This window comes from Accipiter gentilis, chromosome 22, assembly GCF_929443795.1.
Source record: "Accipiter gentilis chromosome 22, bAccGen1.1, whole genome shotgun sequence".
In the NCBI taxonomy this organism is placed as follows: domain Eukaryota; kingdom Metazoa; phylum Chordata; class Aves; order Accipitriformes; family Accipitridae; genus Astur; species Astur gentilis.
Genome location: NC_064901.1, coordinates 18,864,616 through 18,892,244, shown reverse-complemented (window position 1 = coordinate 18,892,244; position 27,629 = coordinate 18,864,616). Strand labels below are relative to the sequence as shown.

The following is a 27,629-nucleotide window of genomic DNA, read 5'->3' as shown; positions in this document are numbered from 1 at the left end:
CGGGTGGCCGGGTAACCCTGCTCGCTGGAGGCATGACCTTGGTGACATCCAGCCCCTGGATGGATGGAGATGGGTCACTGAGTTTAGTGGGGTGGGATTTCACCCCCACTGCTCTGATCTGTCTGCACTTGCACAAGCTGTCTCACAGGTCAACGCTGGCAGTTGTATTTCACGTCAACCTTGACTCAAAAGTTGTAAACCATAATATTTCTCAGAGGAAGAATTCTTTTGCATCAATTTTGAAATTTAATAAGTTATTCCTTAAAACCCCACTGTTGTAGTTATAGCTTATTACCCTGGGCTTTTGTGCTCTTCTGCTCACTAACCTCGTCCCTCTTGTCACTTCTTGCCCCGTGCCTACAAGACTTCAATGGGCAAGAGATCTGGCATGGTGTCTTCAGGCCAGAGCTACCCGTGGACTCCCTGGCTGGCCAGCTAGCCCTGGCCGGGCATTGTAAAATGGCAGGGTTTTGCTTTTTCTTTCAGTGACAGAACTTCTCTCTTCTACTGGGTCCATAATTTTAATGAAACTAGTAGTGAAATTTATTTATGAGATTTCTCCACCATCGGATTTGCATAAAATCAGCCAAATTATTACATCTGTATTTGTAAATGAAGACACGCAAGGGAAATGGAGTTAGGTGGAGCTTCAAAAGCCAGTTTTCATTGTAAATCAAGATACAAACTGCTTTTAAAGTTCTCTGGAAGTAAAATAAGCAAGAGGGAAGCATTTTTCCTGTCCTGGAATAACACTGGTTTTCCTGCTGTCATTAATCACTGGCCTTTCTGAAATGAATGATAGAAAGCTCTGTTTGAATTAAAAATTAAGTTATCTTTCCCTTTTATTTCCTCATCAGGCACACACACGAAAAGATCAGTTTGCTCGGTTGTGTGTGTTACATATAGCTACGGATAACATGAAACATCTTCGTGTTTACTGATGAATATTAAGGAGCATGTCTATAAATGTCAAATCACTAGCCACATTGTCTGCCTTAATTTCTACTCAATATACAGTATAACTGGACTTCACAGAATACAAAGTTATTGCTACTGTGTATTGCCAGTTAAGAAAAAAAAAAGTTCATAAATTCTGATGAAGTTTAATGTTTACTCCTGTCTGTTCTGCTTTTTTGTTCTTTTTGTGAATTTCAGAGACTGACGTTGATCAAAAATAATATTCTGTGGTCAGAAGGGAAGGGATAATGCTAAAATAAATACATGTTTATCAACATGTATTGATTAAAGCCAAATATTCCTAAGGCTAATTATGTATCATATACTGTACATGTATTTTATGTTTTATTAAAAGCACATTCTAGTTTTCAGACTAAGAATGCCAGCTTGTGTAATTTCCATGTGGCTAAAACAATATCTAAATCAATAACTCAAGTCTTTAGGAACAGAAGCAGATCTCTTACCAGCTTTGTGCTGTCACATTCAAGTCAAATCTTTTCTCCTGGAAAACAAGAATGTATACTGTATTTTTTCAATTTTCATTTTAAAATTTCTTTTCTCCCTTTCTGTCTTGGGGTCAGAGCTTGATTTAGACCCCAGCAAGGTCTAGCAATCACAAAGTTAAATGTCTGAGATCTCGGCATATATTTCCAAAAGCTTAACTTTTCCTTAGTAGAACATCCCTACCAACAGATCCCAAATGCTTCCAGGTTGCAGAAACCATTAACAATCTTGGTATAGGAGGTTCCTGAGACTCATGCAGCCGGTCCCATTTCCCATGTTATTCACAGGCTTTCTGCAGCATCCTGAAATATCTTTTTTTTTGGTACGTTTCCCGTTCTTTATGCTCTAAAACACAGCAGGTCTTTGACATCCTGGCCACATTCTCACAGTGAAGAGACTGCAAGTCTGCATTTGCTTCTGCCAAGACTTCATCCTGTCTTAAAATTGTTATCGCATCTTTCATATTAACTGACAAAAAGTGCTCTGTTCTGAAAGGATGTTTTAATGGCCCTGGAACCCGATGTTCTCCTACTTCTTCACAACGTAACAATTAATATTTGGATAAGATTATCCCTAATAATCTGGACTTCTGTAGATGTTTCTTGGCAGAAACACATTTTTTTATAGTAAGGATCTTTTTCTTCTATTAATTTCATTCAAAATTATACAGCACATACATCTATTTCAAGCAATATTCTCATTACATTCTTTAAAATCCATATGCTTCGTCTAATAGTTCCAATGTATTTCAATATATTGTCCTTTGAAGCACATGGCTCACTAAGAGCAGGTTTATTGACTTTTTCCTAGCTTGTGTCCAAGGAGCAACTTTCAGTTTGGAGCCTAAGCAAAGGAGGGGTCAGTGAGTCTTTCGGTACGCAGGGAGAGATGTACTGAAGGAATCACCACATTTTCTGACATCCTTGTTGGTCTCTGTATCCACTACTGGCACATAATGGAGACTAATGGAGGCACAACCTGCTTCTGTGGACAAAACAGCTGGAGAAACAAAGCTCCTGTTTGTTCAAGGTCTGAGAAAAAATCAGAACATTTCTGACCCTCTTAGCAGCCAGCTGGGACAATATTATGGGGAATGGTTTCTACCTGAGTGACATTTTACTCCTAACAGCTGGAAGCGATGCTCACCTCTGCAATGGTTGTTTTCCTTCCCATGGGCAGTGAATTCAGCATCACAACCGGGGAGCCCGTCTCCGTACTGTACCTACAGGTCCACTAGGAAAACAACATGCTTTAGGACAAGAACAGTAATGGGTTTACCCTCTCCCTGCTCCTGCCACTCTCTGGAGGGGCAGGCATGGTCAGTTCATCATTACGGTCACTTCCAACATACAGGGTGGTAGTGCCTCTTCTTCGGTAACATGACGTCCAGTGTTGGCTCCGCATACTTGATGTAGTGGAACTTTGTGGGACCCGACGGGCTGGCCACTCCGTCAGGGCCCAGGGTAATATCCTGCGTCCCCTCAAAGGAGCCCTTCACAGTGAGGGAAAGCTCTTTCTCTAAAAAAGGGGAAAAAAGGCCATGAGAAATATCACTATGATTTAACCAGAAAATTGTGCTGGCTTGATTAAAGGTGGGGTGCAGGTAGCAGAGCTGTAGAGTTTGGACCACAGCTTTGTCTAGTGGAAAGTGCTCTGAAGGGAGTACTGACAGCGAAGGGAAAGGAGCAAAGCAGATGATATTTTCATAGAAAGGGTGCTCTGAATGTTCTCAATGTTATATAGAAATGGGATTTCAACATTAATGCAGGTCTAATAGACTTTATTTACATATACTTAAGGGAGTACAAGATGCAGTCATTGAAATCAATAACAACCTAATGTGTTTACCTGTTGCTAACTGCACTGAATACTGTAAATACTATTTATTCCACTAATACATTATATGAAAGGGGCATCCTCTCATCAGTAAGCATGCAGTTATTGGTAAATAGATAAGAAAGAAATAACCCTACTTGATTTTTGCTGCATCTTCTCCGCCACTTCAACTTCCAAACAGCAAAGTTCACGACACTGTAAAAGAGAATAAGAATCTGTGAGAAAGATCATCACATCTCAATCTCGTTACGGGGAGCTGTGAATCACTCAGCTTTTGGACATGTCTAGTTCCCTGAAGTGCCTAATTCCCTGGCATTTCTGTCCTTTTGCCCAGCAGCCACTGACTAAGAAAATGAAAAGCTTTGGCGGGAGTTGTAGAGCATCCCTCCTGTGACAATGACATACGACTGGGCACAGTAAGAGGAAGATACAAAGGAAGAAAATCAGGACCATTTGCAGGATAGTAGCATAGATACAAAGGGTTAAACTGGGAAAAACATAAATGAAAGATACATTGCTGAGACATCAAGAGTCAGTAGTAGAAAGGGTTTTCTGAAGAAGCATTGCTATTAACATTTTGGGTTGGGTTTTTTTATGGTGTTCACTCTTCTTTCACTTAATGTGATTACGATAGGTCAATACTTAGTGTTGAGTTTACCCACCAGGCATGGCTCATCTCCCAGGGGAGGAAAGGGCTGGGTAGGTTATTAGCAAGTGGCTTCACAGTCTTTTTATCAGTGTGCTTTGATAGACAGCAGTACATTTTTTGAAGGAATACTGATACCAGAGGAAAGCTCTCTGCGTGCACGCATGTGTGTAGTGTGTCGAAATATAGGACAAATGGGAAATAATAGGATATCACCAATGAACAGGGCAAAAAAATATCCCATTCTCAAAGTATCTAAATACCAAAGAGGGAAGAAAGAGAAAGAACCGGCCTACTGGCTTGTCTAACCCTTACCCTTCCTTCCCTTTATATTAATGAAACACTTATAGAAAATTTCTTGGGAAAAAGACACGTACCACCAGGACTCCATTGGTAGCAATGGCTTCACGAGGACCAGAACTGGGAAACAAAATGAAAAACAAGAATTTTTTTAGATCAAACAAACGCCTACTCATCCCTCCCCAGGATGTTGCCTTTTCTCCCCATTTAGAAGAAGGATGGCCAGAGGGACCCCAGCAGAGATATGTAACACACTCCTTTCCATGGCTGCTTGGACTGAGCACTGCTCTGAGGGGACTTGCCTCTGTACCATAGCTGAGCAATGTGTATCATGGCTACTTTTTTGTAATGCAATCTCGTGATCATCTAAAATGGAATCTGCGGCTAGGCAGTCAAATTCTTCTCCTCACTGTAACATGTAAAGTACACGTACTTCAGCGGTAACATGCTAATATGCCAGCATATCCCTGTTGGGAAGCCCAGTTCCATGTATTTGATAGTATGCAAATACAATCAAAGGGGCACAGGGTGGTAGGTACCAGCTACATGGGAAAAAAAAGCTTTCCAGATCATTCAGGTGAAGTCAGGAGATGGTGTGGAGTGACTTGAATTCTGGTCTTGGCTCCCCACTAGTTCAAGGGCTGACCTTAGGCTGGTCACTTTATTTCTGCCGTGCCTTATTTACCTTGTGACAACACAGAGACAAAAACACTGATTCATGTGGACGGCAGGCTGACCATGCTGGAGGAAAAGCCCTGCACATTGTCATTGTGTTTGAGAGAAAGAAAATAGAATTACTAGGACCAAAACAGTGTTGCAAGGGAAAATCGAAGGAGTCAGAGATAGACTAGAATCCTAACCAGGATGGTTCAACATTAGGAGTCTGTCCAATGCATAAGCTGAAACAGGCATGGAAAGATTGCTAGATATGAATGCACACACAAGCTCATGCACACACACTCAGAAAGTCTTCTGAGATGTCCCTAGGTAGACTAATCCAACATTGTAGGTAGAAGAGACAATGCTGGGAGGTGCATCTTTGAAAGCAACTAAACTACAGAACAAGCTGACTGGAGGTATCAGCAGGGTGTCTGAGACTGCAGTAATGATGCAGGAGAAGTCTGGCACTTTTTTTACAGAAATCCCACAAAGCATGACTTCTAATGCTATGTCTTCGTTTTAGCATTTAATGATTTTTGCATTTTTTAAATAATCTGTATATCACTTACGCGGCTTCCAATTTGAATTCAACCTCTAGCTCCTCCTTGGCCTGAAAGCAAGAACAAGAAATTAAATGAAGTAGCTACATAGTGCTTTCTCCCTTGTCTAAACCCAGGTCCCTGGTATGCAATATTGGAGTTGCAATGCACAGCCTGTGATAAACATTTCAGAGTGGAAGGTCTGAAATACCATTTCAAACCAGATAGTTTAACAATTCCTTCCTCACCTCCTTCCTTCTTCAAGGTATCATCAAAACAACCTGTACTTCTATCTCTTAGTCTGAAGCTGCTGCAGAAAGACAATTTGCAACTTGCTTTTTCTTCTGAATTCTACCTTTTTCTCCTAACTATTCCTAACTATGTCCTGCCATGACTTACTGTCCTTGCTATTAGCTTGGAAGTTAAAGATAGTTTCCACCCATCACTTTAACATAATAAACAGAGTCTGGTATTATTGAGTGATTCAGAATTACAGTTATGCAACCCCCTGTAAGGCAGTGTTGATATGTATGAGCTAGTTGTGAGTGACCTAGTTTGGGTACCAGAAGCAATCTGTATATGGTAGCAAGAAGTTGCATGCGAGATATTTCACTGATCTCATCCATAGATCTCAAAGGGAATCAAGACTCTTTTTCCCATTTTATAGATGGGAAACTGAGAAACAGGGTAAATCAGTCATTCAGAGCTCCAAAACTGCACTAATTCTGATAGATGAGTCAGCAGGCTCAGCCCTAGCTGAGGCATCACTGCAGAGGACAAAGCTGGGATACACACAGGGGAAACTTCAGCTTTGCCTTTAGGGTGAAAGTAGATAAAATCAAAGGGACAGGGGTTAGTAGCTATGAATTACATGGAAGAGAAAAAATTACAAATTATTCACCCTGCAATGGCTGTGCAGCCTCGGTGTTGCTCAGAGATAGTTCACAGTCTGATCCCTCCCCTACCTACTGCACTGTTTCAGTCATATGCTCGTTAATAATTTCTAAACATACTGGGAGGAAGGACTCAGGCTCTCAAATCCAGATTTTTTACTACATTTTTTGTGTTTATATTTTGAATGGCAATTCATGTACCCATTATTGGAATAAGTCATCCATGGCAGATTCAGAAATCTCACCCCAAGATTTTGAAAGTGTTGTATAACTCTCCACTGGTTTCTTAGTTGCTTTATTTTTTGCTCTCACCTTCGGGCTGGGCTTAAAATACAGGACCACTGTTCTTTCAAATGGAAGTTTAGCGGTATCAAAGAGTGCACAGAGGAGATGGTCATCCGGAGTAGCAAAATCCTCATCATACACTGTCAGCTCCAGCACGTTCTGGAAAAAGAGGGAGAAGGGGTTTTTATAGTTTCTGTAGGCTGGACATCATTAGCCCTAGGGAATAAGGAGTGTTGGGGATGTGCCTGAGAAGAAAAGTGGAGAAATGAAGTATCATGCCCCTTTGGAAAAACATACTGTAAATCAAATATTCGTTCCTCCCTGATTCAGTTTAACTGCTGTAACATGAGTAATACATTGGCTATACCTACACAACAGCTTAGTTAACTCCCAAATTCTGTATCCATCTTGCACTGATTCATATGAGTCTCTAGTTTCCCTAAAACGTCAACACTGAGCTCAGTTTCTGGCCCTCCTAAACAGCACCACTGAACAGGCATGGGAACTCAGTCATCTCTGCTGTTAAACAACTTGAACAGTCCCTTATCATGTGCCATGTCTTAAAACAATTCCTGGGCACAGTTCAGGAGATAGACAGGACCCACCACACACAAAATCTTCAGGCTGCTTCAAGCAGACAACTTTGGCTCCTTACCTTGACCTGACTCTGGATCCTGAAGTAGAAGGTTTCGTTCCACACAGGATTGTTGTTGTTTCTCACAGTTTTAGTGCGGGACTTTTCACGTGTCGCAGTCGGCAGCCATAACGACACGTAGCAATCAGCCTGGCTTACTGGGTAGGGAAAGAGACAAACCAATTGTTCATGTGGCAAAGTCAGTGGTGCTGCATGACACTGGAAAAGTTACTGTGTGGTACCAAGAGCAAGTATGAGTTATTTAAAGACAGAAGGGCCTGATGTAATGTAGCTCTTTCCAAGATATCCTTCTGAGAGGGAAAAAGCACATATCATAAGATGACCTAGAACAGGAGGTGGCTTCTGTTGTTTCTTTCATGAGTTACAGAAAACAGCGGTGTTGCGTGTAAAAAAGGAGAGTGAGAACTTCCTCTTCTAGGCAGCCACTTTCTTCAGTTTCTCAGCGAACAAGTGTTCCTGTGCTATGTGTGCATGCACACACACACTAACCTTCAGCTGCTGTCTGATGGGAGCCTCCTCCACCTTTTGAGAACAACTGTAAAAAGTCTCCATCTCTGCCTTCCCTTCAGTGTTTTTCATGGTGAGGGTTTGTGAAAGCAGCTGCAGAACTACCCCTGTTGTAGGAGGTGGCAGAAGCTTCCTCCAGAAGGAGCTCATTGAATTAGACATTGGTTCTTAACTAAGTGCCACCTTCAGGAAGAGAGGGACCAAGTCTCTCTTCAGAAATGAACTGGGAGAAGATTAGTGAAGAATATTCCATCCCATTTCTCAAAGGCACGTAAATTAAAGTATATCTTAAATGGCTACAGCCAAAAATGCGTTGTACTGTGTGCCTGGGGAATGCAATGTTTCTTCATGCAGGTTACACAAAATACTTCAGCACCTTGAAACTCTCTCTTACACAGTTCTTAACAATAAAATGATCAGATATCACGTACTGCAAAAGGTAACTAACAAAGCTGGTGAATGGAAGGCATGTCCTGTGAGGAGCAGCTGAGGACTTTGGGTTTGTCTAGTTTGGAGAAAAGGAGGCTGAGGGGCGACCTCATTGCTCTCTACAGCTTCCTGAGGAAGTGAAGTGGAGAGGGAGGTGCTGAGCTCTTCTCCCTGGTATCCAGTGACAGGACACGTGGAAACAGTTCAGAGCTGTACCAGGGGAGGTTTAGACTGGACACAAGGAAGCATTTCTTTTCCAAGAGGGTGGTCAAACACTGGAACAGGCTTCCTAGAGAGGTGGTTGATGTCCCAAGCCTGTCAGTGTTTAAGAGGCATTTGGATAATGCCCTTAATAATATGCTTTAACTTGGTCAGCCCTGAACTGGTCAGGCAGTTGGACTAGATGATTGTTGTAGGTCCCTTCCAACTAAAATATTCTCTTCTCTTGTCTTCATAAACAATGCAGAAACAATGCACTGCACAGATGATGCATGTTGCAGCAGGCTGCCAGGAGACTGACTGCTAACATTGAAAACATTGGCTCACACCAAACATCTCCCCAGTAAGGGTGTATCTAGTCAGCCTGGCCAGTCTGGCTGCCTTGTACATTTTGCCTTGCTTAGGCACATTACTATCTCTCTGAAGGAGGAACAGTTTCTCATCTGCACCTTTTCCTTGCAAAGGAAGTTGCTTGTCTATTTCATTTGTAGAGAGTTGATTTAAGACCTATATTTAAGACTGCTCTCCTTCTGTCTTAAGACACCACTTCTAACTGCTGACTACTGGTAAAATTCCAGTATTCAGCCTATGCATTTCCAGGAAGCATGTCTGTCTTGGAGTGGGCATTTTGGGAAAGTCTCATCTGGAAGAGTTTAGCTTTTTCCCAAGGGTGAGACAGAAGAAAAAACATTAGGCTTTTTCACATTAAAAAAGAAATTCTTAATCATTTCACTGCCAGGTAACAGCCCTGCTAAACCTTGTTCCAGAGTAGTAGAAACAAGCTAATTCTAGAGTAGTACTGCAGCTGATCCACCCTGAATCATTCAGGCAATGCCAGAGTAAGGAGTTCCCAAACCAGAGTTTGCATTGGGAGTACCGCGTTTAATAACCCTTGCCAAACTTATGCTCCACAAATAATCTCTTTTTAAACAGATATATTTTAACATCCATACATTCCCATGACAATGAGTTCCACAGTTTACTTGTGTAGTCCTATTTGTTTTAAACTTCCTGTTTGATAGTATTATTGGGTGCTCCTTTATTCTCGCATTGCGGAAAATGGTGAAAAATGACTCGTTATTCACTTTCTCTTATTCTTTTTTGTAGAGACAGCTTCCATGTCCTCCTCAATAATTTCCCTTCCACTCTTAAGGCCTGTAGCCTATTTAGTCCCTCTGGATGTAAAAGTTTTTTCAGATCTGTCATCATAGTTAGTGCCTTTCTACAGCTTCTTTTGTTACTCCATTTCCTCAAGTGTCAGAGGGTTTTGCAGTGGTCTTACCAAATACATCCCCCTCAGAGAACTGTATGAACATCAGTTTGATTCTGTATAGCTGTTTGTTTGGGATTTTTTGTTGGTTTTTTTTTTTTTTTATACTGGGAAATTTTATGCAGATAATAATGCTCTGAAGAATTTTGAAACTGCAAAAATAGGTATTTGAATATGTTTGGAGATCCTAGAAGTAGTGATACTGATTTTTAATTGTTTTTAAAGTAATTCTGTATGACTACTGCATGACTTTAGGTTTATCATTGGAGATCAATGACTATTGGCTGTTTCGCTGGCAAAGTACTCTGTTCTACTGATGCGATTTGTCATTCTTGTATCTTAACTGTACTTTGAGATAAAAAGCATATCAAACAATCCTTAATTATATGAGCAGATGCAGGCAAACTAGTCAGCTGTGTATTTAATGCAAAATATTGCTTCAGTTCTGGTTGCACAATCTCTTTCTACAACGTAGTTATTTGTGATTTTGTCTTGCTGTCTGACACACGGAAGATCTGAGATGTGTCCTTGATGAAACTCGTCTGTGTTATTGCATCATCACACATGTGCCACAGCCATGGACCAAGAAGGAGGTGCAGGTGCAGAGACCCAATGATATGGCTTAAGATATGGCTAGTACATCCCTCACTCAGAGCTGTGACACAGGGAAGTCCTATGATATACCGTCCAGAAATACATGTGACAACCACAGGGTAAGATGGAAAAGGTACTGCGTGGTAAATCCAGATATTCGTCTTTCAGAACATCTTCCCTGGCTCTTCCTGTGCAAGAAACTATAGTGCTGATCGCTGCCGCTCACAGTGAAACAGGAGTATCAAGAGAGACAGCAGGATTACACCCTTTCCCTTCCACTGTCACCCTAGAGCTAGTTTCAGCATCCTTTCACATGTGGTCATGTAGCTGTATTGATTCAAACAAAATTAACTGTTAATTTGTCTATTTTGTGTGAAATGCCTCTCCTCACTGCACATGTGGATAGTCCATGTCCTTTAACTAAACAGTGGTATTTTTCTTTCCTGCTCCCTCACTTCCCACCACTTTCCTGCCGTGTGACTCACACTCTTGCACAACTGCAAGACTGCTGCAAGAGCATTAGAAGGGACAAGGCATCCGGCTCTCAGTCAGCACGTTTTTTGACAGTCATTTCAGGGTAATTAATAATGGCATTAGCCTGGTGGTAATGATTTTAGAAAGTTTTTTCTTGTTCATTTCATCTGTTTCAGAACTAAGACTGGGGGAGGAGGGGGGGCTGGGTGTGAAAAAGTTTGCTCCTTCCAGCCGCAGTTTCCAAGGTGCTACAACCCAAAGGCAAAATTACCCCCTGCTTTTGAGAATATGGGATGCATCTTTTTCATCTATCTGTGTCAGAAAGTCTCCTTTCTTTGGGAGAAAGTTCTTATCCTCAAAAACACATTCAAGTCTTAAAACCAACCAGAAAGCACAAGAATAACATTCAATGAACCAGCAGCAAGGGCTGACCTGGTTTATAACAATTAGTTTACATAAGCACTGGGTTGTTTCAGAAACACTTGGAAAAGGTTACTATACAATTATAAAAGAGAACTTGTTGCCTGTACCCTGAGAGACCACTAAGAATGGAGATACTTACAGGTGTCCACTCGCTGGAGGTTTCTCATTCGGATGATCCTTACGGTCAGCAGGTAGCAGGGAGAGGATTCTATCTGGAGAAGAACAGTACAAAACAGAGTATGAATAAGCCTTCAGTGCGGAAAAGTATCAAATGAGCAAACTAACCAAGTCCTACAAAACAATAATACAGTTGGTAAAAAATGTGTCAACCATCTCACTATTCCACAGGTGAAAATCTGCAACATAAGCTTCTGCATTAAAGAAGTCTTATTTTAATATTTTATATATTGCACTGTCTTTTTGCTGTGTTACTCTGAGAGTCTGGATTGCTTATCACAGCAGAACAGAAAGGGACAAAACCCTGTCAACTGATACTGCGTGTGAGATGCTTGCAAACCCCTTTGCTCTGAAATTGCAGACTTCAGCTCTACAATATAGCTACAATAAGTCTTCTGAACAGAGACAAACACCGTGATGGAGTTGTCAAAATACTGGCAGTCTTACTCAAAGTTACAGTCAATCCCCTTAGTAACCACCCATGAGGTCCCATTGCATAGAAAAGAGCACTGTGGAGAATATCTGTTTTTGCTGACTCTCACAGGATAAACCCAAAGTACCACTTTCAGAGAGGTGTTTTCCTTTCTGCTTCAAAAACATAGATTTCTCTTTTTTCCCTTTACAATTGTAGAGGAAAAACCAGTAACAATAACCTGAGTTTTTGTAAATCACAACTATGAGATAAACCAATGGCTGAGAATTGTTTCCAGAGGATTTAGGGGGAAGAAATTAGGTAGGGGTTGCCATTGGGGAAAAATAAAGAAAAATATCCCCCTCCAAAAAAACCTTAAGATTGAAAGTGCTTAACTTCCTTTGGTCCGTTTGAATGTCTCAGCCATAACCTTCTATAAAACAAATCTCTCCAGATTTTGTGACTGCAGGGACCTCTTCCTATTTATTATTAGAGGATAATGTGATTTCCTTCATCCAAGGAAGGTGATTTCCTGCTGGTTCATTCCATAAAGCTGTTGCTGGCTCAGACCTATAGGCAGAAGGCTACTCTGACAAAGCCAATAAATAAATTGGCATTTCCTTTGGCTGTGACACATGGTCATTTCCTCACACTCCTAGAAACATTTCCACCTGCATAAGTGGTTACAGCAGAGCCCTCCAAATCATTCTTTTCGACAACTGTTATTTTTATCAACTGATTTCCTCTCATTTAGGAGCATCCTTCTATTTCTATAGCACTTCAGAGACTTCCTAGAATGACTATAAACAAGCAGACAAAATAGATGTTAAGGCAGATAAAGAGCTGGAAGAACCTCACTTAAAACAATATGTGTAATGTTGCCAATTTTTTTTTTTTAAGAGAACAGAGCAAAAAGGACCTTATTTTCACATGGGAAGACAATTAGGCCTCCTTTGTCACAAGAAATTACTTTTTCAATGTGTGTTTAAAATCCTCTTTTCTCTCTCTTAACACATCATGTTATGTTAAAATGTTTTTGCTAAGATCTTAAAAGGGTTCCTGCTTTCACCCCTCCTATATGTACCTCAAGAATTCTTAGTTTTCTTCCTTTTTTAGTACTTCATGAAATGCACCCTCAGCAATCCATCCACCTTCTATTTCAAGTGTTCTCAAAGGAGAAAAAGCCTAACAGAACTTACAAAATTTGCAAACAACAACTGATGGAGGGATAAGGACACCGGTTCACATTTCAGAAACAGTATAACCATATTAATACAGTTCTCCACCCAGTTAATTAACCCTTCTTCTCAGGTGGGTAATTAGCAAAGGTGGATCACCACACTCACATGTTAGGAATGAGCTTGGGCACCTCAGCATATGCCCTAGAAGGCAGAAACTCATTGTTCAGGAGGATCTGTATAAGCACGGGGCAATTCTTGCAGCCATTTATCTCCAGAGATTGCGCAAGGCACTGCCAGCTCCTGGATCAGCTCCAGCTACGCTTCCTCAGGCAAATGGCATTGCTTGAGTGAGAACCGATGGATTCAATATTTGCAAAGCAGTTTGAGATTCTTAGATAGGAGACATTAAGGAAGTATGGTGGGTTGGGGTTTTTTAATGATTATTACAGGGTTTCTGCCATCTGATCACCTGTCTCCTGGTTCCCATGTAATGACTTTCTAATGTGTTAGCCAAATTTCCCCATCTGGCATAGGGAGATCAATTCTCAGTGATGCGGCTTTCACAGAAAGACTTACTGAAGTTTCACAAAAAATATCAGTGGCTTCACGGAAGCTACAGAAATCAGGACCTGTGCTTGCACTGGAGGAGAGGCAGATGCCACCAGCCAGTTACTCAAGGAAGAGGCAGCAGCCAAGCATTAGCCATCCTGGCAGCCCCTGGCTCCTGCCGGTGGTGGTAGCAAAGGCAACAGGGAGAGCAGAAATCACCTGGTGATCAGGCCTTGTTAATTCTACTGCTCCCAGGAGGATTTGCTATTTTAATTAATTCCAGTAACATATTAAACAAAAGAAATGTATTTAAATAGCAACTGTGACAACCATAACATGATGTACTAGGGTCTAGTTATACAAACAAAGAAAATAGCAGCTATGCATGCATAAAGCAAAGGATAGAAGCTCTGTTATTCTGTTTACTTAAAACCTATTATGATCCCTTCAACAAAAAAAAAAGGCTGCTGCTATGTCATGGTGTTCCACATACAGAGAGGTTTCCTCAGCATTTAGTGCTGTCACATGGTAGCTTTGCTTTTGATAAAATCAAGACTAATGTAGTCACTCTGTGACTGTTTTGTTTCATTGATTGTCAATCTGTTGGCTTGTCTTCAGTTCAGTTCTTCCCAAATTGTGCTTGTGTGCTTCATGTACACACGTGTATCACACAGCTGCATGCAATCTAACACACTGTGGTGCCAGTACACGAGCAGGATGTACACTGCTAGTTTCTCTGTACTCCCAGGGAAATGAAGCTTTACTGGGATTTTCCAAACAACAGCTCCGTCAAATGCAGAGCAGACCGCATAGTCTCTTCTTCCAATTTTCCACCACTTCCTGTAAAAAAAAGAATAACATGGCATGATACTTGGCACCAAGTTACCATTTTTGTGGAAGTAGAGGATTCTTCTGTCATGTGAATGATTCCAACTTTCTCTCACCCGGGTGAGTGAGAATTTGAAAACAGAAATTTCTCTGTCATGAGCGCTCTGGTGATGCAGGCTGTCTGCATTCCTGGCAGATTTGTACCTCTGTAGGTCTATCCCAGCACTCTTTAAAGCCACGCTTATATCCAGATGTAGGTATGTGTGGCATGCATCCATCTTGAAAAGCACTGCTGTAAATTACTCCACTAGTTTAGCTGTATAATACATCACAAGTGGCTGTGGAGCTCCAAAATGACCGTACTCCTTAATAAGACAAGTCAATGGGACGAGAAGACGGCTATTCTTCCTCACCTTTTTTTACTTGCTTTACTCTCAGTACCTTTCTTCAGCTTCTAGGCTTCATCATCTAACAGACTCTTCCAGCAGGGGCTATTGCTAGCAGCATCTTCCCAGCTTGTGATATCAATGGTACGGACATTCACCACTCTGTCATGCCTACTGCAGACTACCCCAGTCTCACAATTCCTCAACAGTACAGTCAAATGTGTGTTGGGTCAATGCATATTTTGGTTTTCAGTATTAGCTCCTTTTTTTACCATAGAAGTTCAATCAGGTAGCAGAACATTGTAGCTGCCTTCCCAAAACAGAAAGCAGTCACCCAACAAGACTGATCCAGAGTGGAGAATTTACTCCTGAATCTCCAGGAGCAGCCAACACATTCTCAGTCTTGATTGTTGCTCTTTTTAGATTGGTATTTATTCCAAAGCAATCATAAATTAACAGAAAAATAATGCAGAGATCCTGAAATTCATCTTCAGTGTGTGTGATGAAAACTGTATCATCACGAAAAAGCAGCTGTCCTCCCAGCAGGTGCTCAGCTGTTGCTTTTCTACATGAAGTGTGGAATGCCTTCCATCTGCTCTTGTGAGGAGGTGGCCTTTGTCATGTTGGATGAAAAACTGTGATGGGGAAGCAGAGAAAATTATGTGCCACAGTGTGCTGGTACCATTACTTGTTTCAGTGCAACTGCACTGCATGCTATTCCACAAGCCATCCTGCAAGGATCAGACGAGGTTCAAAAATACCTTGAGGACAATCAATTTAGTTTTTCAACACTGAAAAAGGCCATTTCTACAGACCAACCTGAAAAAAAATGTGTTATCTATGAAAACCATGAAAAGAGCTTCCCTTCCACTCACACATTTTTCCTGCAGTCACCCAATAATAATGCCTCTATCCGTTTCTATTTCATCTACTGGCACAGCAAGCCTTTCCTGGCAAAGATAGCTTCCCTGCCTTGGCTTAGGTCCCCCTGCATTCCTGGCCTGGAGAAACATTCTGCTGAGATGAAATCACTCACAGGATGTCACCAGGGCATTCCTTTCTTCATCTCCAGATGCTAATTTAACTACATGGTAGCCAGGAACCAAATCAAAAGAACTAAAATACTTTGCTGCTGACGATGCATCTAGAGCTGGTGGTGTGTGAAGAAGTGCCCATCTTGAGCTGTCTGAGAGTCAGGTCTTCTTAGAGAATGTGTATCCTCAAGTTTTTTACAGTTGTAATTGGGATGCTTCAGGCTGTGAACATCACTCAGCCAAGCCCTACTCCTGCCTGCTAAAGCCTATTTCCCACTGCTGTGGGATGTGCCAGAGGACCCCACTGCGGCACATTGCCTGCTCTGAGGACGGTTGGCTGCTGCAGTTGGCCGTGTCTCTGAAGCTCTTCCTCGTTCTCGACAAACCTAGGCTCCATGTTGGAAAAGCAGCCGCTCCAATTCCTTCCTTCCTTCACCTCCTCCAGGCACTGGGGCTGTGGCACCTCCATCCACAGCTGGGGAGCTGTGGGGTGCTGAGGACCACTGCTGCCACCGGCTGCTTTTCACAAGCCATGTGTTTCATGTTTTTTATTAGTAACCTAACTTCTTCTAATCAGACCACTTTTTCACCAGAATTAGCAGAAGTCTTGGTTGGATATCAGTGAACTAAAAACTCCCACAGCTGGATGGAAACACCCTTTTCATGCATATGGCCACAGTAACCCTGGTTTCAGCGGGAAAAGTTTATCTGCGTCCACAGGAGCATGACGGGTATATGCAAGACCGCAAGAATGGTGTCCTTCAGATCATTGCTTCCTCATACACATACCTGCCATGGGACTCAGAACACTTTTGAGGAATAAGACTGTGCACGATACTGTGCTTGAAACACATTTCCAAAAAGCAGAACTTCAAATATTGATCAACACAACATGGATACTCTCAATGCACAGTGACCCCCAACTTCTGCAGAGATTTATTATTTGACTGATAACACAGGCTAGTTACATAGCCCTTCCAGTACTGTTAACATTGTCCTCCATTTTTTAGTGTTTCCAGATGGTTAACAACCAGATTTTTTCTGATTTTGAAAAATAGGCCCATTTGAAAACACAGAGCATTCAACTGCATGTTCAAAATTATTTCCATATATAGAACTGTAGCCAGGGGAATAGGATAGTCCATCCATGAAAAGACTGAGCCCTCTTACACTGCTTTGCCCTTCCCAACCAGAACAAATATGAGAGAAAGAAACTAGACTGAGCATTAACCATCTGAGGGTTGAGACTCATCACACCTAATTCCAGATAGCTGTAAAATAGGTGTTTACACCTGACAGCTGTTAGGCATTTCTGGAGTCTCATTCTAAGGTGGACATTACCACAGGACACGCATCACAGTCTGAAAATCTCTATTTCTGACTACTGATTCTCTAGGGAATCTAGAGGTCTATCTCAGACACAGACGTTTTACATTTTTTATGTCAACTATGGATAAGAGAAACCATATTTCAAAGTTACAAGCTGATGGAAAGTGGCCTCCTTTGACTTTGCAAGGTTCATTTTTGAAGTGGGAGGCATGCTGGAACTTTTCATTTCAGCAGTCTGTATTTCAGGCGTCCCCATACCACCACTTGGGGTGGCAGGGGAGGTGCTTGGGCTCAGAACAGCTTCTGCAGCTGAGCAGAGCCACTACTAGTACCACGTTCCTGCAAGCACCATGGGGCTGGGGGTGGCTCAGGGGTTGTTGCCTCCTTCCTTTCCAGTTGCTGCTGAGCCTAGGGCTGGAGCTGCTCCTAACAGCAAGCTCCTGCCCTTGTGGAAGACAGGGACCCCATGCCTGGCACCAGCAGAGACCCAGCCCTCCTGCCTGTCTCAGCTCCTGGTTCACATGACGGAGTCCCACCTGTATTAGAGGCAGCAGCTGCAACCTCCTCCTAACCTCACCATGCAGTGTGGCAGGTCCCCACTCTTTTCATGATCTCAGGAGCTGCTTCCAGCTTCCAAAACCCAGCAGAAGCCAGAGCTCCTGCTCTGCACAAGGGTGAGTTTAACCTGCCCCTCTTCTGTTAAAGGGCTGTGGTTCTCCCAGCTGCACAAACCCTGCAAGAACAAGGAGCCTTTGCCTGGCAGGTAAATGAGGTACCACTTGACCTGAGGTATGAGGCATCTTAACCTGTTAAGACACGGCTCATGCTGAATTCAGAACTATGCATCCATTTTTTCCCCTCCCTGTCCCTCACACTAATTATTGTATGAGACCTGCTGCAATCCTTAAATAATTTAATATAAGCACTGATGTCTGAAATACCAGAGCTGGCTCTGCTTGCTGTTTAGCATGGGGCAAAGTACCAGCCAAGGCCTGAATAATACAGATTTCTTAATGCAAATTAAACCAGCGTGTTGGCGTAAAGGCACATGCAGTTGCTGGGATATGATGCAGTATGTTTCTAACAGATGATCCCTCTTAGCAGAGACCTTCATCTGTAAGTCTTCTGGTAGTTTCAGTGATGAAAAATTTACATTTGAGAAAAACTGAGCAAAAGATGAGAGCATCCTTCACATAAACACAGGATATGCTGTGGTAATCAAGTCATGATCATGCACGTGCATAGGATAGACTGCTATGTTCTGATCAAAGACAAAAAAACTGACTATGTAACCAGATGCAAGAAAGACAACTCAGTCCATCAGCAATGGATTTTCATGAATTTTTGGAATTTTGAAATGTGAAAAATAATCCTTCAGTGAGAGACAGGGGCAATATAGCGGCCTAGAAGAAGGTTATGGTCCCATATACATAAGATGATTCTCTTGGTCCACTACCATCACACCTACACTCCTGAAATTTCACGACCCTTAAATGTCTTTGATCTAAGCCTCTATCCTGAGCAGATAATGGAAAAACAAACACATCACTGTGTGGGATTAAGAAATGGAGACAAGAAGTTACCTGTCATATGTATAATTATCATAGGTAATTATAACCCAGGAGTTCAAATCTTTTTGTTTTTTCTCATCATGATTTTAGGTTCCTTACCCCTTGTAAGGAGCAGATATTATATCACAGACTGATCAATTAGTTGTTTTTCAGCCTGTTTTTACTATCTACAAAATTCTTCACCCTATACATGGTCCAGAATTTCATTATCTCCACAGGCTGGAGATACCAGACATTTTAAGCTAAATATTTGCAGGATGAAATGCCACAAAGACCCAAGACTGATAGAATATATCATGAGAAAATACAGTATAATCTTCTAATGCCACTGATTTTTTATTTTTTTTTAGTAAAAATCCTAATACTGGGCAAACACAAAAGCTAAACTTTGAAAAGTGTATGTGAAAAAGTAAAAATACTGTGGATGTGAATAAGAATTAGTTCTAATTTCTCAGTGCCTAAATTGTACCAGGACTACCTGTTAATTAGCTTATCACATAGCTCACCTGTCTGCCTGTTTACAGTATTAGTTCAACTTCCAGATAAAGCACCTTTTCAGCTTCATTTTGTCTCAGTACAACTTGTCTGCATGGTTTATAATGCAAATTTCCATAGAAGTATCTGCCTCAGAAGCAGACACTTCTTGGGACAACATTGTTGTATGAGTCACATTTAACTTCTGTAATCCTGACAGATAGAAAACAATGCCTGTACTTACTGCACAGATAGCGAAGTGGCAGAATGAGAAACCCTACCAAAATCAGTAATTTCTAACAAGAATAAACCTATGACTGGTCTTCTAATACAAGAAATAGCGCTGGCACATTCAAGCATCAATCCTTTTACAGAATCCCCCATTACAGTTTTTTTGTGATGGAGCACAGAAGTGGTGAAAAATGAGGGTTCAATAATCCAGGATTTGCCCATAAATTGCTAGGATAGAGATTGCACTGCCAAAGCCATTACAGCAGAACATGCATCACTGTTACTTTTGGCCCTTCTAGTGACAAAAAGCATTGTGGAACAGAAAGCCCTCTAATGGATTTTTTTTACAAGTAACTGAGGGATTAAAACAGTAGATATTCTCCATGCTCCCAATAAAACATAACAGAGAAATACAACAAGCAATTCAGAAAATCATAAACATAAGTAGAACGAAATGATCCAAACGATAAACTTAAGGGTGTTTCCCTTGTAACATTCAAACTGCTGCCATCATTATTTATCTACCTGAGCCTTCTCCCTTTTCGAGCAAACCAAAACTCTCAGCCCACTTTGGTTTGAAATTCTCTTGCTCATAATACCTTGAAATCACCTTTGTCTGGTACAGTACTTCCTTCATTTTCTTCTTGCGGTTCACCACGTCCCAAAGAATCAATGTCTGAGTCTTCATCCTGAAGAAAGAAAGAATGATAAATTATAACATTAAACCAACAACAGCGGGATTATCAGGGTAGATAATTAATTCCTACTTGCAATAATTTATGCTGAAACCCCAGTTAGAACAGCTGTTGATTACACCCAGCTGTATCACAGCGCTCAGCATAACGAACAGACCACCATGTGGTTTGGCACACACTGGTACAAAATCCACGTCAGGGGTACCCTTTCAACAAGTCAATGAAGAAAGAGCCATTTCAGCTGTGAGATACCCAAAAGGTGCTTCTGCATTTATTCTGAGAATAAAGGTTTGCTTTTTGTTTCAAATGCGAGCTTTTGACAATCTGCTCCTGCTCTCGGGAGTATTAAATCTCAATTTTAAGAAAATCCCAGAATCTCTTCTCTGGGTTTGAGCCCAGACCATGAAACACATTGCAATTGCAAAATTTTAAATGTAACATTTCAATTTTTTCAGGAAACAGAAGTTCCAGAATACTTCTACAACATAGGGTGCCCCCTTTTGAAATGCTTTGTAGGAAAACACCATTAAAAGACAGTACCTATAAAAAATGTCAAAAGTATTCTGTTTCTGTTTCCAGAGTACTTCCTGAAACAATGTGCCTTCATCCAGCCAAAGAGCACAAGAACAATGTATAACATACTCCAGTTAAAATTAAATGCAAATCTTGAAATGACCCAGAGAATGCAAAGCAAAACGGAAAATTCAGAACAAAAAATGGGAATGTGGAAATAAAATTCAATTCCCTATCCTTAGTCTTTATCCTGTCCTTATCCTTTTTCCAATAACATAAAATGGGGTTGTCACATTAATATGCATGTCAAAATTTTGCTATTGATACAGAAATATTAAGTTTTTAATAAAAGTAGCATTTAATTATGGAAGAAAAAAGATTCTTTAAGTCTGGGTCTGGATTCAGGCTGATAATTCAGTCCCATAAAATTGTTCCCTTCCCTGTTCATTTTTCCCACTTTCTCTTCTTTTTCTATTCCCTTGCTACGCTGACTTCTCTCATTTTCCCTATGAAGCTGAGATCTTCGGTTCCAGCAGAGTCAGGAGGAATTTTGCCACTGATAGCCACGAAAACCACACGTCACCTTAAACTCCTTCAGGCAGAGACATTGCCGCCCAGTCCCATCAGACAGTAAGTTTGTACAGTAGTTTGTATATAAACACGCTCACAAAGCAGGATTTTGCTCACTGTCACACGCGTGTCAAATGCAGTGGACCTTTAAGCAAACTTTTAAAGCCATTTTCTTACCTGTAGTGCTTTTGCATTTGACAGCATCATGGTCTTCCCTGGATTCAAGTAATAGAGTGTTTCTGGCACCTCCACGGGCAGCACTTCCTGAGACATGTTTGCAGGATTTACTCCTGTAGGAGTCAATGACAAGTTATTTTATAAAATGACCTGAGGCCCCACCCATCTCATCTCTATAAGTAAAGGACTCCCCTCCCATTGCCGAAGACGGTAAAACGCCAAGGATGACTGCTCCGGGGAAGGATCTTACAGGGCAAGCGCAACAGCCAAAAGGGATGCGGTACCTTCCTCTGGCTGGGAACCTCTCCCAGCCTGGCCTCGCTCCTTTGGGTCCTGCCACGGCTGCCACCATTTTCTGTGGTGAGCAGTGTCCCAGGCCGTCCTGCCAAGCCGAGGAGAAGCACCACGGCTGAAGCCTGCTCCTTCAAACCCAGCTCTTCCCCACCTGCGGCATGGGGACGGCCCCGAGCAGAGAGCGGCAGCAGCTCCTGTGGGGGGACAAACTGAGCCCTGGAAAAAGCCTCTGTGTGTAAATAACTACCAGTGACCTGCCTGCGTGCAGGCACCCACCTGTCCGCTTGGGTCAAGGCCTCCCTGTAGGTGGGGGAACGCAAACTCAGTGCCCTGCGCCACACAGTAACCCCCCGGGAAGGGCCACCCCCGCCACCTGACAGTTACTGGGTGGACCGTGGGGTCCCCGCTCCTCTGGGGCTGCTCCCGTTTCTTCTTCCCGGGGGAAGAAGGCCAAGGTGTGGGCACAGGGCCGGGTCTTTGGTTTGCAGAGGAGAGCTGTAGGTAGGGGAGGTGAGTGAGCGGCATCGAGCAGCAGCACCAGACTGTGTGTGAGAGGACGGCAGGGGAGGAGGAGGTGGACATTTGCAGGGGTTAGCAGAGACCCTGACGTCAATGCCTATGGCTACAAGCGTTACCTAGGACTACTAGTGCACCTGGCAGTACCCTAAATTTGACAAAAAAAGCAAGGGAATATATAATAGCTGTGCAAAGCAGATAAGAATTATGCTTTCATACATTTTTCCAGGGAAAGGCAACTGAACTTTACACGGCAACTGCAGGAAACTCATGTCAAGATGAATGGAACATACTATCCAGTGGTTTCTAGTTTTATTAGTTTTGTTTTACAGAGATTTTGTTCAACCAAAGAGCATGAACAAAAGAGCACATGAACATCTCCAGGCATACCCAGTGGAAATTACCATCTTCAAACACAGAAAAACAAATGAATAACAAACTAGCAGCCCCAGTAACAGTAGGCTGTGTCATAGCATCTGCATTTCCAGCATGAAAAGTAGCTCTGCCCACACATGAAGTACAAGAGCATCTTTTGGCCTCAGGTCACGGACACCCTGAGCTGCATCCTGGAGGACTCCTCTTGCAGCTTAATTTAGAGAGCAATCACTCATCTTTGGTTTTTTAGCCTCATCAGAAAAGAAGACCTGTCTGACCTTAGAAGACCTGCCATGGGACACTAAAAATACCAGTACACTTGTCATTAGAGCAGGCCACCTTTCCCGAGGCTGATTAGTTTGGGAGACCATTAGCATAAGTGATAATATTCACCTAGAAACCCCTCTAAAGTTGACAAATCTTAAGAAAGTTGAGATTTCCTGTCCGCAAGGAAACCCATGGAAAAGAACAGGCTGATTCTGTGTACAGACTTCCATGTCTGCAGAGTTAATTCCCCATTATACGCACACTCAGCCATCTGGAATGATCTGTACAGCCTTCAGCTAAATCAAGGTATTCTGCTCCCACCTGAGTGACTCCACAGGGAACGCCATAAAGAAAGAAAACTCTGAGGATTTCATTAAGAACTGAACCAGTGTTATCTAATTTAAAATCTGAATGTACAAAACTGGATGGTCTCAATTTGTAGAAGAAAAGCAGAGGCTCCCAAGTGGAATGATTTTATTTCTTTACATTCCGTATTTCAGTAATTTAAGGACAGATGAAGCAACATAAACTATCTGCTTCAAAGATCTAACTGTAGTTGCCCTGGCAGCAAACAGCACACTACTCTCATCCTTTAGTGTTTGCTAGACCTCATACTTCCTCTAAATACTTAGGTTTCTTACTAACACTACAACCCAGTTTGTAGAAGCATCAATGACTTGGCAAAGGTACCTGTGTCACGCCTGACTGCAGAGAAAGGCTGTGGAGAAATGGAGCTCCCTGACAAACTTAAAATTTTTCAACATGTTCAAATATAGCTTTGTGATTCCTTTTATCACAGTCTTGGACTGGACCAAAAGTGCTGATAATCAGTGTCCCCCTAAACACCTTGCAACACTATATGCTTGCCTAGCCTTTGAACAGGCCAGGCAAAATGAGCCTGGGGTTATTCTGGCAAGCTGGAAACGCAACCAGGACTGGCAGAGACCACCTCACTTCTCTCAGACATATAGATACTTCTCTATAAAAAACAGTATTGGAGAGCAGAGTCAGATTGGCATTCTGGCTCAGCTGCATCCTCTTCCCACAGAAGGAGCAGTGTCCTAGACCATCACTTGTGCAGTTAGTGAAGTAAGGAGATGTGGAACAGGAGAGGAAACTCAGAGGAAGCAGGGACAGTACTGTCTGTCATCTTACCCTGTCTTACTCTTTAACCAGAGTTTAAAAGTACTAGAATATATTCCTGTTAGGACGTGACAATCATACTGAGAAAAGTATGGCACTTTATATCCATTACCTATATCTATCAGCATTCGTATGCAACTAGCATATAACACAGCTCTGAAACTGAAAGGCATTACTTTCCCAGTAGAGAGACTGGCATCATTAATGACTTTTTATCTCACTGCACTCACAGTTAAATACTTGTGTTTCTTTCATGTTATAGTTACTGATGCACCAGATAAAGCCCAGCACTTACCATACCGGTCTTAGAGCAGCCTAATTGGAGATTTATGGTCCATTTCATGTCTCTCAGATTTTATGCATGTTGCAAACATACAGTCCTCAGTGGTTACCTGTACACTAAGAAAGTCTTCTGTGCCTGGAGTTGTGTTGCTGTGGGACATTTTCTGTACTTGGAGAAACTTTCCCAGGAGTACAGTAAACTAGAAGAGTGGTTCCCAGTTTTCTGAATCACTGTTCACCCGCCACACTTCTGCAGGCTACGTGAAAGTTTGTCATCTGCTCACAAGCTGGAAACCAGCACAAGGGCAGTATGACCAGTATGGTGCTTCCTCCTGTGCCCCAAACCACCTGTGTTTTACAGGCCATCAGCTCCTGTACCAGCAGCTGTCATGGACCAGAGCTTAAAAGTGACCAGAAAAGATATTTGTTAAGGGCCTATAAAGGATTTTCTCAATACTCTTCTGCACATGGGACCAAAACATTTAATCTGTAAGAAATCTGAGGATATCATATCATATCATCTGTTAAATCTCTAAAGTAAACTACGTCATATGTTTATAAAGTAGATACCAAACCAAAACAACTGCAGCTCAAGGAGGTATTTGGAGCATGGCTTACTTTCAAGACTGGCTGGAACAATTTTGGATGTCAACTAGCTGAGTAGCAGAAATTGCAAAATTAAAGAAGCAACTATCAATTGCTCAAGATTTAGAAGTGTGTATTAATATATGTAGAAACTTGCAGCTCCTTAGCTGATGGTTATCAGCCTCTAAGGATGCTCCATTACCTCAGCAGAAGAAAGGAAATAGGGGGGGAGAAAACATTTCGTGTATTTACAGATTATTAGCTGAGAGAGAAAAGGGTGCAATAAGCAGCAGCTGGCAGGAAAAGTCATATTGCTATGGGCCAAAAGACCATTTTTTCACAGTGTTTAAGGGCAGAGAAAAGAAGAGAGAGCTGGGAGCTAGAAAGCACTCACAGTATGCATATTAGGTGTCTGTAAGCCCAGAGTGGTCAGAATCTCAGCAGTAGCATTTAATGCTATCACATTTTCTGGATTAGGGTTTTTCAGTTGCTATTCTTTTTAATGGAACTGCCTGTCAAGACTTCTTTGAAGAAACTAGAAGAGGGATATACTTTTATCTCCATTTAAAATGTTTGTCTCCACCACCTTTTTGTTCCTGATTTCCTCTTTCTCTTCTTCTTTCCATTCCCTGCCATCTTTTCTTTACCATTGCCTTCTTGGCTTTCCAAAACATCCATTTCCTTCCTTTGTCCATCTCAATACCACATAGCTATAATTCCCTTTTTCACTTTTATTCCAGTATTATAATTTTTTTTCCTTTCTCCCTCCCTTGCTTTTTATACCACCTGTTTTCTTAATTTTTCCCTTTTGTCTCACATATCTCCTCCATACTGTAATGGTACCTCCAGAAGCTTCAAATCTGAATGATGGAGGTGTCATATTTGGAACAAGCATGAATACTACAAGCATTAGGGCAGCTGGGATCAGGCCATGACATCTGGGTGAGACACCCAACTGCACAGAGAAAAGGGGATAAGCAATAGTGGGTTGAAGGGAGTGCAAAGGAGACCTCAGGACCCAAGGAGGAAGAAACTGCAGACATGACAAGACATCCCAGAGTTTTGATATGAAGACCTGGAGGGGTGGGAAGACTGCTGGGGAAATGCTTTATGAATGCTGCAGGTGTGCTGGGCTTCAGTGGAAACCCTGCAACAGACAGACTTTCAGGAGGAGCTCAAAGGTACAAAAGTTCAATGTCATGAAAGACACACAGCTCTCACCCATTGCTGCCTGTTGACCAGCATACCATTATCAGGGCATGAGGAAACCAGCCCTGCTGGAAATGAGGCCCTGATGGCCTCCTCTGCAGCATTGTCACTCTAGTGAGATAGTGGGATATCACACATACACAGCAGAGCTTTACATTTGAACAGTCTTTGGCACAGGGTTTCTCAGAAGGGAGTCCTGCTCTATCACCCACATTCTCTTGTACCCGGTGTAGCAGACACATTTCCCATCACTCATGTGGTGCAACGTGTAGTCTCATAAACGAATAGCTCACATCACTCAGGCTATTTGCAATTATCTTTTGTTTGATCACTCTTTGGGCTACAGAACAGCATAAAATGGTGCTGCCAACCATCCCATTAGCTTCTACTTCTTCGGTGGCACTCACCTGACAGGACTGCTCGAGTACTCACATGCCTCGTGAGGGGTTAAAAAATCCCACTGCTGCTTTCCTTAGGTTCCTACAGGCTGAATCATTTCACTGAGCTGCCCAGTTCTTATGCACCTTTGTGATAATCGGAAGGGCTGGGGCAAAGGTCCAATTGCATGCTAATCCCTTCACTTACCTACAGATAATGAATAGGTAAGAAGCAGAAGCCAGACACAGAAAAGATGCAGAACATATTAATTACAATTAAGGAGGTCATTATGATAGTGTTTGTAGTTCCTATTACCACAGCTACCAAGAGATCTGTCTTTTAAAACATTTAGGAAAAATCATGCTAATTCCTGTCGGCGCTAACACTGTGATACAGCATGGGCCTGGATTTTTGCAATGCTTCTCCCCCCCTAGTTTGTTTCCTCCTTTGAAGGGAAAATTCCATGAAATTACTCCTACTTCCTGTAAAAAAAGGGACACTCCCAACCCTCAAAACCAAAAGAGCTTTTAAATGCCCACATCTGCAGCTGTTACCTACATTCTTTCAATGCCTCAGTACAGCCCAGAGGCTGAGCACGGGAAACATACCCTATTAGCAGCTGACCCAGAACAAAAAACGCCAGAAGACAAAGCCACACAAAGCCTTCACGCTGGCGTGCAAGAACTGACAGCCAGGATCTTCTGCGAGTGTTCTGTGCAATTAATTAATAAATTTAGTGATAAAAAGCAAGCTGAGCCCAACAAATTAACCAACCCCCTAAGTCACAAACGAAACACCCTTACTAAACACAGACCAGGAGGGCTGATTAGATGAGAGTCAGGAGAACAGGCCACTGATGAAGAGCAGTCACCTGGAGACACCTCTACAATATCTCAGAGAGGAAGAAACCAACTGCAGATGGCACAGTGGGGCTGGTGTCCTTCCCCTCAACTCAAGAGCATTACTGATGGGCTTGTTACACATCTCTGGGTGAAGGCCTCCAGTGCCCCAGGAAAAGGATGGCTGGATGGAGGATTAAGCCAGACCTTTTTCAGGGTCTACAGCAATGCAGGATGTTTAGGTATTTTCAGGGTAACAGCAAGGACCTTGCTGTGGGACTCAGGTGGCTGTGGGTGTATCTGAAAGAAGAAAGTCGTGGATGTCTGAGGATTGCAAGGAGACAACTGACAGGAAGACCCAGTTCTTGTCCAAGAGCTTTACCCATACTGAAGGCACCACTAGGAGCTATTGTGTGGGCCTGG

At 42.2% G+C, this 27,629-nt stretch overlaps 1 protein-coding gene across 1 annotated transcript in view; it reads right to left on the bottom strand.

Moving 5' to 3' along the window:
- The window catches only part of LOC126049241 (cytosolic phospholipase A2 epsilon-like), a 34,456-nt gene extending 13,042 nt beyond the window's left edge, over positions 1–21,414 (bottom strand). Inside the window, exons 1-11 of the mRNA XM_049825293.1 lie at positions 21,319–21,414; positions 19,963–20,052; positions 11,331–11,403; positions 7,276–7,412; positions 6,648–6,779; positions 5,473–5,513; positions 4,321–4,363; positions 3,435–3,492; positions 2,813–2,979; positions 2,608–2,694; positions 1,422–1,459 (exon numbers count right to left, since the gene is read on the bottom strand). Of these exons, the coding sequence (XP_049681250.1) occupies positions 1,422–1,459; positions 2,608–2,694; positions 2,813–2,979; positions 3,435–3,492; positions 4,321–4,363; positions 5,473–5,513; positions 6,648–6,779; positions 7,276–7,412; positions 11,331–11,403; positions 19,963–20,052; positions 21,319–21,414 (962 nt within the window). The remainder of the gene's footprint in view (positions 1–1,421; positions 1,460–2,607; positions 2,695–2,812; positions 2,980–3,434; positions 3,493–4,320; positions 4,364–5,472; positions 5,514–6,647; positions 6,780–7,275; positions 7,413–11,330; positions 11,404–19,962; positions 20,053–21,318) is intronic.
- Between the last annotated feature and the right edge of the window lie 6,215 nt (positions 21,415–27,629).